Below are 14,984 nucleotides of genomic sequence, written 5' to 3'. Positions count from 1 at the left end.
ATTAGTATTCAAAATTAAGCCGTGAAGGTGGCATGGCTTTCGAGTTGATTCCATATTGTTTAGTTAGATTATTAGGTCTACGAGGACCACAAGTTCGAAATTATAAAAAAAGAAGCAGTAGATATGGGCAAAAATACAGAAGTAAAACCGTCTGATATCTCAGTGTTGAAATTAATCGAAAAACGACCATTTTAGACTTTTTTGTTCGTAACATTTTGACCGAAGAAAACTACATCGGCGGCTGGAAGTAAAAGTTAAGTTGTCAGTCACGAGAGTGAAGAGGTTTCGTTTCGTTTCGTTCTCAAGTTTGCCCAAAAACTTTTCAGCACACCCTAACTAAGTAATGCGCCTTTCCACTACATAAACTCGTAAAACGGGTTGCGAGCCCTTGAGTCACTAGAATTAAAACATCACACCCCCCTTTGTTCAAGATGCGCTTGCTCATTGAAATGAAACATACCTCTTCCGAGATCATATTTTAAACACGGACTGCTCCGAGCTAAACCAAATCAATAAGGAGTGAGTTAGAAGTCGCACAACTGAACATTAATAATCCCAAAAAACACGCTGCGACGTATGTTGAACCGGCGTTTAAAAATGAGAATCAATAACTTCTTTATTGCATCAACTGTCAAGCCACCATGAAGTTTTCTCTGAAAAAATGAATTAGATTAAAAGAATCTCACGGAGTTATAAGCGATCTCATTTCACGAAGGAAATAACACATCGTGAAAATATACTAATGAAGTGAGGAACTGAAAGTTTTAAATATTTCGTAAACAAAACGAAACCTCTTTACTCTCGTGACTGACAACTTAACTTTTACTTCCAGCCGCCGATTTAGTTTTCTTCGGTCAAAATGTTACGAACAAAAATGTCTGAAATAAGTTCAAAGTTATTATTCGCCTTGACGAAGGGGTAACGCTCGAAACGTCAGCTTAGGAACTCTTTATGGTGGCTAATTTACATTATCAACTCAGTTGATAAAACCAAATTATCTCATTATACTTCCCACAAACGCAGCGCTATAGTTTGAGTTCTTCAAAAACGTACCCCCCTTTAGCATGATTAAAGCTGTGTCAGTTATTATAAGCGAGGCCCTATGTTTATCTTCGACAAGTAAGGAGCGAATGGAGATAAAGCCAACTAGATTGCTTGCGAACCCTAATGACTCCGGCCGACATAACCTTTTTCTTTTCTCTTGGAATAGAGACGTTACTCTTTGTTATGTCCATTCAACCCAGGAAAAGAAACTGTTCCCACCAAGATCTCTTAGTGTTTTCCAAAGGAAATTTCGAAAGTCGTTTTGGAAGTGACCTTATTAAAACATGTTTCTCTTCAAACATTTTGGTGTTATTTATCAGAGCGACTGGCGCCACGTCAGTTTGTTCAAAGTGACAGCCGGTGTACGAGTATTCTGAATTCATTTTGCATTGGCATGATCAAACAAAGCAACAATACGAGGTAAATATTTAGTTTGTGACTTTCAACGTACATGTTATGCTATCTAACTGATGAGACGGTTGGTGTTCCGGATTACAATTTGACTGCAGGTGACATACTGAAGAGAACTTAGAAAGACTCAGAAGTTGAACTTTAACTTCCAAAAGCCAGCAAGCCAATTTCTAGTCACAGTATATCAGAAAATAAATGCGGAAGAAAGAACTTACAACAACAACATCAAAATCAATTAGCTTTATGTCGCGTCATTTCTTTGTAAGCTTTGATGACAATTTAGAGACTTCCCTTTCCAACGAGAAAACTCGAGTTGGTTACCTCTGATGCATGAACAGAAATCGATGTCAGTAAGAGTTATCAACTCATCCATTTTCCTCTTTGTCTTCTAAAGGAACCATTCGATCAGAGAAAAGAGCACTGTGTTGAATTGGACACTCATTCTCTAAAGGTAAGGTATTATAAGCAATTCATGAAGTGCTCTTGATCAATGATAACTTTATGGAGTGGAACAACGAGTTGGGACAAAAGAAATCGATCCCTCAGGTGTTCAATTGAAAAGCGCGCTGTATTAATAGATTACCTCATAAGTAACATGCTCTAGATTTTCTTTGCTGCGATCGATTGCAATCGATTCCGCCTTTATCTAATTATTTTTTATTTAATTTTCTTTAGATCAAAACCAAATGACGACCATTTTTTTCAAGTTCGTTGTGGTTATCTTTATAGCCACCTTGTTCATCGACGAAGCTTCAGCGAATGCCTGTCCTCGTTGGGTGAAGCTTAACAAGAGTCCGGTCTGTTTCGGGGCTCGAAGTAACCAGTACGGTCGTTTTACCTGCTATAGCCAAACAGAAAGGTCATTAAAGACCAGAATTGCGGACTTTACAAACGTCAGGGTCGTTGGTTTCGAATCTAATTACCACGAGAGACTTTTCCTTAAGCCTGGCACTCTAATTTGGATCCGAATGCTGGGAACGATTACATCGTACTTCCAGAAGCCTATAAAGACCTCGCGCGAGCATCAAATACATAGTTACGCGCGCAAGCTTCGCGTCACGTTTTTAACTTTTAAATAGTGCATGATAACGATCTTCTTTTTTTATAACACTGATGAAGGCTTAAGCATTAGCCGAAACGTCTGCTTCAGAAATAGCAACAGTCAGAGACAACCATTTTCCTTAAAACTCTCTTCAAATATGTTGGTGTTGTTTTATCAGAGCGGCTAGCGCCACGTCAGTTTGTTTAAAGTTACAGCCGGTGAACGAGTATTCCAGTGAATTAATTTTGCATTATATACTTAAGAGAACTCGGAAAGACTCAGAATTTGAACTTTATCTTCCAAAAGCCAGCGAGTCAGTTTCTAGGTACAGTATATCAGAAAGTAAATGCGGAAAAAAGAACTGACAATAGTAACTTCGAAATCAATTAGCTTTATGTCGCGTCATTCCCGTGTAAGCGTTGTTGACAATTTAGAGACTTCCTTTTCAAACGAGAAAATTCGAGTTGGTTACCTCTTATGCAATGCACAGAAACCTATGTCAATAAAGGTTATCAACTCGTCTATGAGTTCTATATTCCCGTTTGTCTTTTAAAGGAAACATTCGATCGGAGAAAAGAACACTGTGTTGAATTGAACGCTGATTTTCTAAAGGTAAGGTATTGTAAGTAATTCATGAAGTGCTCTTGATCAATAACTTTACGGAGTGGAACAACGAGCTAGGACATAAAGAAATCGATCCCTCAGGTGTTCAATTGAAAAGCGCGCCGTAAATGATAGATTACCTCATAAGTAACATGCTCTAGATGTTTTTTGCTGCGATCGATTGAAATCGATTCCGCCTTTATCTAATTATTTTTTATTTAATTTTCTTTAGATCAAAACCAAATGACGACCACGTTTTTCAAGTTCGTTGTGGTTGTCTTGATATCCGCCCTGTTCATTGACGAAGCTTCAGCGAATGTCTGTCCTCGTTGGGTGAAGCTTAACAAGAGTCCGGTCTGTTTCGGGGCTCGAAGTAACCAGTACGGTCGTTTTACCTACCCTCGGAACATCTTCGTGAGCTCGTTCATGCTCGTCCACCGCTCTGGAACAGTGACGTGTAATAAAAAAAATTACAGCTACTGGGGATGTCATCCTAATAACGCAGGTCTTGTTGTTGTCTTAACGGACCATCAAAACAAGCTTTTGGCCCCAGCTGCTACCAATAGTGGTGGATGGTACAATCTGGCAGGTTACACCTCCTCGTCTTCTGCTCTTGTGTTCTGTGCTCCCAAGAAGCCCCACTGTATCTTCGCCAATACCGAGCTGCGCCTGTGGTACGGAGAAGACTTACGTGGCCACACAGAGAGTGATAACGGCGGCCGAACATGCGCAGATGTGTATGGTCTGTTGGCCTAAACTGTTCCTAACAAGAAACCTCGAACATTAGACTGAATAGATCAGTTGCTGTTAAAAATTTAGTTTTTTCTTTGTACTAAGCTATCGGAAAAAAGAAAATAAAATTATTCGAGGTGAGGCGACTGGTATTTAATTATGACCAAAGCCTATTTATTGAAAAAAGTACTGTAAACTTAGAGACTGAATGCTTCTTATTTAGCACAGTTTCATTTAAAACCTACAGAGAAAGTCCAAATTAGTGAAGCTCTTGTATCATATGGCCATTCATTATTGTGATCGAAAAAAAATATCTAGAAGCATAAATTTAGTCATGATGGCATACAAACTAGGCAAAAAAATTACTCGGATCAGAAAGGATAGATCATTCCCAGAGATCGCGGGAGTTCCCATTGCCAGAAATTTGGGACAATATTTCGGAGGGGGTTGTCGTGTTACAAGCAAAATGGCGCCGAAACAGTATAAGGAAATGAAAGGGAAAAGATTGTTTTTTCAAAATAGCTGTCTAAGAATGGGATATTCTTTCGCTGCTTGGTTGGAAATGCACCCTGAATCGGTTAAAGCGTCCATCGCTACGAAAAAGAAATACTCAAAGTCAAGCCCACCTTTTCCCAAGGTATACGAGTAAACTCACAATTCTGACTCCAGTTTTCCCATACAAACTCTTAAATCTGCTTTGACTAGGTGTTACAATTCTTTTGTGGTGTGAACAACCTCGTGAAGATTCGCAATTGCATAGTTCGACATACATTCTGCAGAAGTTTGCTCAACTAAATCACTCGTAAATGGTCGAATATGTTGGCCCACAAGTTTTCTTTGAGCCGGGAGACTCTTCGTATTTTCAGAGAGCTCAAAAGCCCAATACGCCATTTTTAAATACCCCAATTTTAGGAAGGAAGAACACGAAAGATACAAGTCCCTGTAACTGCACAATTTGGCCGCCATTTTCCTTGTTTTGACGTCTCCTTTGGCTTTCTGGGATAGTAAGGTACCAGGCCTTTCTCTGACGGGGTTTTACGAAAGTAGAAAGTTACTTCTGCTCTGTGAAGTTCACTTCACTTCCATCGTCGCCATATTGAATTGTCTGTAATACGATATACCGCTGACATTCCGTCACGGGTTCGAAATGTACCCGATTGCTGGTGATGAAACAGAAGCGAACTCATGAAGCCACTGATATTTAACAATTATTCCACGAGCGCGCGTTGGATATGAGATGATAGATAGCCAACGAGGCGCGTAGCGCTGAGTTGGCTATAATCATCTCATATCCAACAAGCACGAGTGGAATAATTGTTTTAATAAAAAAAAAAAACGCCCCCAAGATATTAGACAAATCTTCTCGACTTTATAATGTAAGAAGAAACCGGATGTTACAATGTACAGATATTAGATTATGGTATATTGGCTCATATACCATAATGGCTTAGCCAATAAAAAGTCTTGAATTGCATTAACCAATGATCCAGTTTTTAATAATCCCAAATATTTAACGAGGCTTCAAAATATTTACTTACTTGACTACCTCAGGTGAGTATTTGAGAAGTTCGGTGTTTCGACAAGGACGTTAATGATCGCCCTAGTAATGTACTTATAGGAACATGAATCAAATCAGTAATTGTGTGAGTTTTCAAAACATCTGACTGTAAACGAAGAATTATGACAAGGGTGTCTATCATGGGAGCATTTTTGTGTGGTTCCATAATTAGTCTAAATAAGCCAAGAAAGAGAGCTAGATATGTCAGACTCTGGAGATCTAAAGCCTGGAACTCTCTTCCTCTTTCGTAAGCTTGTGTAGCATAGAAAAATTCCTCTTCTATCTTGCGGCTAGCTTGGCTCCTCACTGACGACAAGAACATACACAAGACACTGGTATTTCAATCCATACCAGTTGTAACTACTGTGACACCAATCTACCACCTCCCCTATTAGATACGCTTTTTATTAACACTTTACACCCCGATATCAGTAAACATAAACTGGGAAACTTATCTGTTTTGTAAACAGTGCTGCGGTCGGAGCTTACAAACTTTGCCCATTCTTTCTTGACATCGGTTGGTAATTTCTTCTCTATCGCGCTCATAGAACTGGTTGTAGTTAGTTCTTTTTCTAGTCCGAATCTCTTTAAGTCTCGGTAACCATCCTCGACGACGTTGATTAACTCGATGAGTCTGTTGTTTTCGCTGTCCCTGATATTTCTCGAATTCTGTATTGCGTTCATGATGACATCTACAACTTTCGTGGGATCACCATGTTTTTCATCTAATCGTTTCCACATAGCTTTAAGTTCGTCATCAGTACTTTTCAAGACATCAGCCTTTACTAGGACATGATCGAAGGATGTAAGGAGCGCTTTCGATGTTAATTGTCGGCATGACTTGTTTCTCAAAGTCCATTTTAAATCGAGTATAATCTCTTATTTCTCCTGTAAATAATGGCATCTTGACTTTTTCTAGTTGAAGTGGATTCTGTTTTCGTATGCTGTCGTGATCTGTTTCCTTAGCGATAAATGATTCGATCCTTCAGCTGACTTCATTGCAGTGCGCGTGCACGTTACGAATCCATTCGATCTCGTATTCTGCGCGCTTACTGTCTACTAGCTCGAGCGCTTTAATATTTAATATTTAATATTTAATATTTAATATTTTATTTAATATTTAATATTTAATATTTTAATATTTTTTAAATAAATAGTGTAATTCATTGCAGTTCTTTAGCGTAGTATCTAATTCTTTAGAAGTCTTGCGCAAAGCTGGCGTCGTTTCTTGACCGTTACTTTGTGATTCCATTACTGTAGACTTTGTGCATGCTTTGTAAGAGTTTCAAAGATTGTTTCCATTGATTTTTTTCTTGTTTACTTGCTCCATCAAGCTTTGAAATCTTTCTTGTTCCGTTCTGAATACTTCTTGTCGATCTATTTCTTCTCTTTGCTTCTTCTCGATTTGAATCTGTTCGTTCTTGTATTGAGCTTGTATGTCTGCTGCCTCATTGTACAGCTCTTGAAGTTCAGTGATCCATGATTCACTTTGTTCAACTTCTTCCTCTGTTAAGTGTATGGCATAAATGTCATGCTTATCTTCAACTGTATTCCAGGCTTCACTGAGTTCAGCGAATATTTCTCTTCACAGTATCGATACCTTTGTTTTCCTTGATGGACTTTGAGAATTCGTTCTGCTTTCTTGTAAAACGTGTTTTAGCTGAGTTCCTTATCTTTTTTGCTTCTTCAGCCATCTCATCTCCTCCAAAACGGATTTCGAACAACAAATGTATTGCTGTAACCAACGATTTCAAACTGTGTTCTTTAATATCTGTTAATATACATGTGTGTTCGAAATCTGATGGTTGTCATCAATTAGTGATAGTTTCGTTTTGTGATTGTCCAATTATAGGTTATTAACGATTGTTGCGTTTTCACGCATAATTGATTAATCTAGAGTTAAACAGTAATTATAGTGCTAACAAAGAACGTTCCATGAAGAGAATAACCATAGTAAGCATGCTAATTAAAACTCTACGAATGACCGGCATCTAATTTCTCCTTACAGTAAAACACTGAATCATCCCTTTGGATCCTGAGAATAATGGAAATGATCACCAAAACGAGGAGCTTTGATTGCTAAACAAATTCTCCTTGTCAGTAGCAAAGGAAATGTATCGAGAAGAGTGTGAAGAAAATGGATAATAATGTTAGGGTGTAAAGGGTTAAAAAAGAGCTTGTTGATAATATCCAAGTTTGTCAGTTTATTGGCTGAACACATAAACGATTGTCAACCAACAAAATAAACCTTCAGTGATAAAGGATTACATATTTAATTTTGGTAATTATTTTTGTTTACAGTATTAGAAGTCACAAATGTTAAAAGATGTGACACTCAAACTTTGAATACATTCAAAATTCAGGAGAAACTGTAATGAATCAAAATCAGAGAAGGAAAAATGCAATGATCACTCATGTTAGAATTGCACTCACCAGAGAGCACTGAGAGAGACTTTTGGAAAATTCTTATTTGGGTGGTATACCAAATAGAACATAAAATGTATTATAAAATGTATTATATGGTATATAAAATGTATTATTTACCTGTTATTTCTTCTTCTCCTTTTTAACTTATATGTCCCGTAAATATCGTTGTTAGACATTGTAACCAAAAAGCCTAAGTTGAGAGTTACAATAAACGTATATATGTAGGTATGTATGTATGTATGTATGTATGTATGTATGTATGTATGTATGTATGTATGTATGTACTTTATATCAATTTGGTTGATCAAGAAAGGGTGGTGTACTGCGTCTGAGCCCGCGATGTCTACAGAGGTAGGTACCAAAATTGAAGATGAAGCAATTTCCCGTCTGATTTAGACGTTTTTATTTTTTTTTTAATTCGTTTTGAAATCTTTTTAAACTTGGCCAGAGCGAACAATTTCATTCTTGAAGAACGACATGCTAAAAATTCTCATTGATAAAGAACACATGGCTCATTTTAAGGTGAAGTAAACTGTAAATTTTTGCTGCGCTGTAAATTTTTGCTGCGCTGTAACTTTGCCGGCTCTCGAAATAAACAATTTATGCCTGATTCTAATGAAGCAAAATCTTTTTGCTATATAATAAATCCTTTATTGACCGAGCGTGAGGTCAAGATGGCTGGATATTGGCCGAGTTTTTTTTGTTGTTGTTTTTTTTGCGTTTTTATGGACCTCGATTTCGTTTCAGTCCATAAAAGCGCATTAGAGAACTCAGCCAATATCCAGCCATCTTGACCTCACGCTTGGTCCATAACGCATATTTTTGTGACAAGTACATCGAAATAGGCGCTAAGAAAGAGGAACATGTCACTTAACTGAACTTGTGGCTGCGAAGACACAACGTTTACAGTCGTAAAACTTGTTCATTTCAGTCTTGGCCACGTACGTATCACAAATGACAAACTTCACAATCTTTTAGACTAAGAGAGGTCATTTTAATTTCCACTTCACTAAAATCAACAAACATTGATGTAAGACCGAGTACGTGTACACCCATAGCAAAATGCAGCAAGGTTCCACTCATTGCAATGATTAAATCAATGTAGTGCCACTAGAATTAGTATTAATCCAAATTAAGTGAGAGTGATTATCTGGCTTTCGAGTTTATTTTATACTGTTTAGTAAGATTATTAGGTCTAAGGGAAACACAAGTTCCAAACTATAAAAAAAGAAGCAGTAGATATGGGAAAAAAACACAAAAGTAAAACTGTCTAATATCTGTGTTGAAATTAATCGGATAACGGCCAATTTAGACATTTTTGTTCGCGATATTTTGACCGAAGGAAAAAACATCGGCGGCTTGAAGTAAACGTTAAAGGGGTTTCGTTTCGCTCTCAAGTTTGCCCCAAAATTTTTCAGTACACCCAAACTAAATAATGCGCCTTTCCTCCGCATAAATTCGTAAAATGGGCTGCAAGCCCTTGAGTCACTAGATTTACAACATCACATCCCTCGTGTTCAAGATGCGCTTGCACACTGAAATGAAACATACCTCTTACGGGATCATATTTTAAACATGGACTGCTCCGAGCCAAACCAAGTCAATAAGGAGTTGATATTCCCACAACTGATCATTAATAATCTGCTAACCTGAAACACGCTATGACGTATGCTGAACCGCCGGCTGTTAAAAATGAGAATCAATAACTTCTGTATTGCATCAACTGTCAAGCCACCATAAGTCAGTCTTGTTTTCTCTGACAAAATGAATTAGATTAAAAGAATCTCACGGAGCCATTAGCGATCTCAGTTCAAGAAGGAAATTACACTTCGTGAAAACATCAGTAAGGAAGTGAGGAACCGAAAGTATTATTTTATTACGTGAACAAACCATGTAAACATAGAAATAAGTTCAAAGTCATTACTCGCTCTGACGAAGGACTGACGCTCGAAACGTCAGCTTAGAAACTCTTTATGGTGGCTAATTTATATTATCAACCCAAGTGATAAAACCAAATTATCTTGTTATACTTCCCCATCGACGCAGCACTAGTTTCAGTTCTTTAGAAACGTACCCCCCTCAATTATAGTTTAAGCTGTGGCAGTTAATATAAGCGAGACCCTATCTTTATCTTCGACAAGTAAGGAGCGAATTGCGACATAGCCAACTGGATTAATTTCGAACGGCCCGAATAACATGACTGATTGGTTTTTTTTCCTCAGGGAATGGAGACAGTACTCTGTGTTATGTTCGTCTGACCCGAAAAAGAAACAGGTTCCCACTGAAATCTTTTATTGTGTTTCAAAGGAAATTTCGAAAAGTAGTTTGAAAATGACCCAATACAACATGTTTCTCTCCAAACAAGTTGGTCTTGTTTCATCAAAGCGACTGGCGGCACGTTAGTTTGTTCAACTGACTGATAGCCGGCGTACGAGTATTCTGAATTCATTTTGCCTTGGCATAATCCAACAAAGCAAACAATATGAAGTAAATATTTAGTGTATGACTTAATACATACATACATAGGTTAATTGACCACTCCCTATAGGGGCTTTTCAGGGCCAACACCCACCCATCCCACCCCAGGAGAGGACATCCACCACACAGTGGTCTCGTGCGTGGGAAATCAACGTCTCCTACTCCTAAACCTGCAAGAGACAGGGTCTACGGTTTATTCGTCCTTATCCGAGAAGACTAGAGTATCTATCCATTTCTTGTTATAGAAAGGTAGCAAATTCTCCTCAGTTATTTTAAGACCATGAGTATTGGTCCGGCCGGGACTCGAACCCTCGACCTCCCGCACAACACAATCCGGCGCGCTAACCAATTGAGCTATATCTTCTTTCAGAACCAACGTGCATGTTATTCTATCTAACTGATGAGAAGGTTGGTGCTCAGGATTAAAATTTGACTACAGGTCGGACATACTGAAGAGAACTCGGAAAGACTCAGAATTTAAACTCTAACTTTCAAAAGCCACTAGAAAATGAATGCGGAAGAAAGAACTTACGATAATAACATCAAAATCAATCAGCTTTATGTCGCGTCATTCCCGTGTAAGCTTTGATTACAATTTAGAGACTTCCTTTTCCGACGAGAAAATTCGAGTTGATTACTTCTGATACAATACACAGAAACCGATGTCAAAAAGAGTTATGAACGCATTGATGAGTTCTATATTCCTTTTTGTCTTCTAAAGGAAACATTCGATCGGAGAAAGGAACACAGTGTCAAATTGAACACTCATTCTCTAAAAGTAAGGCATTATGAGTAATTCATGAAGTGTTCTTGATCAGCAACTTTATGGACTGGAACAACAATCTGGGCCGAAAAGAAATCGATTCCCTCGGTGTTCAATTCAAAAGCGTGTAGTGAATATAGAATACTTAAAAAGTAACTTTCCCATGATTTTCTTCGCTCTGATCGATTGGAATCGATGCCGCCTTTATCTAAATGCATGTTTTTTTTTTGTTTTTTTTTTCATGTCGTACTGTTTTTTATTCTATTTTCTTCAGATCAAAACCAAATGAACATGTTTTTCAAGTTCGTTGTGGTTGTCTTGATGGCCACCCAGTTTATCGACGAAGCTTCAGCGAATACCTTTCCTCGTTGGGTGAAGCTTAACAAGAGTCCGGTCTGTTTCGGGGCTCAAAGTAACCAGTACGGTCGTTTTACCTACCCTCGGAACATCTTCGTGAGCTCGTTCATGCTCGTCCACCGCTCTGGAACAGTGTCGTGTAATAAAAAAAGTTACAGCTACTGGGGATGTTCTACGAATAACCCATATCTTTCGTTGTCTAAACGGATCATCAAAACAGGATACTGGCCCCAGCTGCATCAAAATTAAACAAGTATGGATGGTACAATCTGGCAGGTTACACTTCCTCGTCCTCTGCTCTTGTGTTCTGTGCTCCCAAGAAGCCCCACTGTATCTTCGCCAATACCGAGCTGCGCCTGTGGTACGGAGAAGATTTACGTGACCATACAGAGAGTAATAACGGCGGCCGAACTTGCGCAGATGTGTATGGTCTGTTCGCCTAAACTGTTTCTACTAACAAGAAACCTCGAACATTAGACCGAATAGATCAGTTGTTGTGAAAATTTATTTTTTTCTTTGTACTAAGCTATCGGAAAAAAGAAAATAAAATCATTCGAGGTGAGGTGACTGGTATTTATTTACAACCAAAACCTATTTATTAAAAGGAAAACTGTAAACTTAGATGCTGAATGCTTCTTGTTCAGCATAGTTTCATTTAAAACCTACTGTTCGGAAGCGAAACGGAAAATCCAAACAGACACTTTAAATTTAATTCCAACACGGAAAACTGTAGACTCACAGTAAACGACAACGACCGTTAAACAAACCGCCACACGATAAAACTAAAAACTTTCTCAACTCTTCTCTATAATTATAAAATAGAGGAAAAAATTACTGAATGCTGATTAATCAATGAAGAGGGTATTTTTTCTTAATTTTGTTTGAGAAGAGGGCAAAATTACTAGCTCATGATTGGTACTCAGGTTGCTTAGCAACAGCTTATGCTATCGAAAAGTTGTTGCCGAAGATTTTCTGTAACAATGGCGTCTCGTTTCGAGATAGTTGACGAGGAACATATCGAAGAATTAAAAGACAAGAGTGAAAACGTTAACACGAGAAAAAGTACGGAGTACTGGAAGAACGTTTTTAAAAAGTGGGTGAATGAAAGAAACTTCCAAGCAAATTTAGAACAGTACGAGAGCGATGTCCTCGACCGAACTCTGGCGCAGTTTTATGCCGAGTTACGAAAAGAAAACGGGGATGAATATGAGCCCGACTGCCTGAAAGTAATGCAGGTATCACTGGAGAGATATCTAAAATCAAAAGCCTATCAAAAGTCCTGGTATCTTTGTGCAAAAATAAAATTTCATTCAGCTCATTCGTGTGTTTGTGGCCATTGATTCTCTGTCAACTTTAAATGGCTTCCTATGACTGATTACTGAAGAACGCATTCAGAAATTCAGTAATTTTCCCTTCAATTTCATTAACAAGTAATCGCAATGGGTCCTCGTAAAATTAAGGATTAATATCACTTGTGTTTTCAGAAATTGCTGAAAACACAAGTGATATTAATCCTTACTTTTACTCGGCCACGTGCGATTGGTTGGAGCGCCGGATTGTGTTGTACGGGAGGTCGAGGGCTCGAGCCCCGACCGGACCGATACTCATGGTCTTAAAATAAGTGAGGAGAATTTGCTACCTTTCTATAATCAAAAAATGGATAGATTTTCTAGTCTTCTCGGACAAGGACGAATAAACCGTAGGCCCCGTCTCCTGCAGGGTTAGGGGTAGGAGACGTTAACTTCCCACGCACGAGATTACTGTGTGGTGACTGTGGTGGATGTCCTCCCCTGGGTGGGATGGGTGGGAATTGGCCCTGAAAAGCCCCCATGGGGAGTGGTCAAGTAACGTATATATGTATTACCTATATTAATAATATTATTACCTATAATAGTATCACTAATAATATTATTAACAATATTATTAACTATAATAGTATTACCTATAATAACTAAGTAGTTGTCAGTTGTCAGTACAACTTTTGTAATTTAAAGGTCTAATAAAGTTCTTCTCTTCTTCTCAAAACTGACAAAATCTTGCCACATTCGCTTAACAAGACCGGAATATCTACGAAACAAAGGCGACCCCAAACATCGGCGACAATCCGCAAAAAATACGTATCCTCATTCAAGTCTGATTTTACAGCGGTGAAATGGTAAAAGGAAATAATCAAAAGGAAGTTTTGACAAAATACAACTCTGACTATTAATTTACAAAGGGGAGAAAAAACATGACAGGTCAGAGAATCTCTCAGAACTGCACACGTGCTACAGAAACTAAACGAGTACTTTTAAAGAACTGGAGCCGTGGGGCTAAATTAAACAAACAGGTATTATTTCTAAAGATTTGTACATTGTACAGGTGAGAGAACAATAGGACACGTAGTCCCCTACTAGGTTCATCTACCTAAACCCAACCCACCCATCCCACCTCGGGGAAGGACATCCATCACACAGTAATCTCGTGCGTGGGAAATTAACGTCCTACCCCTCCTGCAGGAGACGGGACCTCCATTTATTCGTCCCTATCCGAGAAGACTAGAATATCTAACTATTTCTTGATGTTATAGAAAGGTAGCATATTCTTCTCAATTATTTTAAGACCTTGAGTATTGGTCTGGCCGGGGCTCGAACCCTCAACCTCCCGCACAACAGTCCAGCGCTCTATCCCTTGAGCTAGCTGGGAGGCGGTTATTTTTCATTCGGTCCGATTTTCAAGAAGGGTAACAACAGCAAAAAGTGGAGTCGAAAGTTTTTATAAATATAGAATCGTAACGCAGAGCAGAAGGCTTATAAGTGGGATTATTAAACTCTAGACTTGCTACAGTCATTACACAATAGCGTGTCAAGTTGATATGATAACCCAATATCTGCAGCAGATATTAGGTTGTCGTGTCGAGTTCAAAGTCTGTCTAGTTTCCAAGCCCCTCGTCCGTCTAGTGTCCTCAAACTCTCCCAACTCAGAGAGCAATGTCTTCTTTTGCAAACCGTTTAAAAGAGTTTAATAAGACAATTAGTGAATTTGGTTTTCGCGTGATGTCACCTAAAGTGATCACTACACTGACCAAACATTCTTTGATGTGTGAGAACTGTATTTGATTCCAACGAAACTTTGCATTGAACGAAAAATGGCGACTAAACCAAAACAAAAAATAACAACAACACCACGAGGTCTCGAATCACATCATTATCACATGATGTCGATCATAGGTACGTAAAGCGTACAAATTGAACTAAATGTTATTTGAATTAAAACAAGGTAATTATAGTCGCGACACGTGATATTATGGATTATGAAACCTCGTGTTAGTGTTATCTGCCAAAGCTATCTGCCTCAGCCTTCGGCTCCAGTATATAACTCAGACCACTGCACTGATAATTCATAATACCATGCTCAACCTCATCCAATAATTGCTTAATGGTACACGTCAACTTCACTTTTCTCTATTGCTAGGAAACCTATGCAGTTATACGTTATCTCGGGCTCATTCGAGTAATGGTGCTCCCAATTTAGTCGACTAAGATCTTCTGCGTATCGCAAAATATTATAGCAGACTTCTTTCACTGCAG

The 14,984-nt window shown here is 38.4% G+C and overlaps 1 protein-coding gene and 3 pseudogenes across 1 annotated transcript; 2 read left to right on the top strand and 2 right to left on the bottom strand.

Annotated features, from left to right (window-relative positions):
- Nucleotides 1-2,966: 2,966 nt before the first annotated feature.
- On the top strand, nucleotides 2,967-3,973 carry LOC148722277 (uncharacterized). Its single transcript, XM_088736662.1, has 2 exons — nucleotides 2,967-3,109; nucleotides 3,333-3,973. Exon 2 carries the CDS (start codon nucleotides 3,344-3,346, stop codon nucleotides 3,854-3,856), a length of 513 nt encoding a protein of 170 aa, XP_088592788.1. The 5' UTR covers nucleotides 2,967-3,109; nucleotides 3,333-3,343; the 3' UTR covers nucleotides 3,857-3,973.
- A 1,016-nt stretch (nucleotides 3,974-4,989) lies between these two features.
- Nucleotides 4,990-6,642, bottom strand: LOC148722276 (uncharacterized; annotated as a pseudogene).
- Nucleotides 5,778-7,204, bottom strand: LOC148722275 (uncharacterized; annotated as a pseudogene).
- Nucleotides 7,205-10,981: 3,777 nt separating this feature from the next.
- LOC148722274 (uncharacterized) lies at nucleotides 10,982-11,858 on the top strand (annotated as a pseudogene).
- The last annotated feature ends 3,126 nt before the right edge of the window (nucleotides 11,859-14,984 follow it).

This window comes from Stylophora pistillata, chromosome 10 (assembly GCF_964205215.1).
Source record: "Stylophora pistillata chromosome 10, jaStyPist1.2, whole genome shotgun sequence".
Lineage (NCBI taxonomy): Eukaryota > Metazoa > Cnidaria > Anthozoa > Scleractinia > Pocilloporidae > Stylophora > Stylophora pistillata.
The sequence above is the reverse complement of the archived record's forward strand: the minus strand, read 5'-3'. Positions and strand labels throughout refer to the sequence as shown.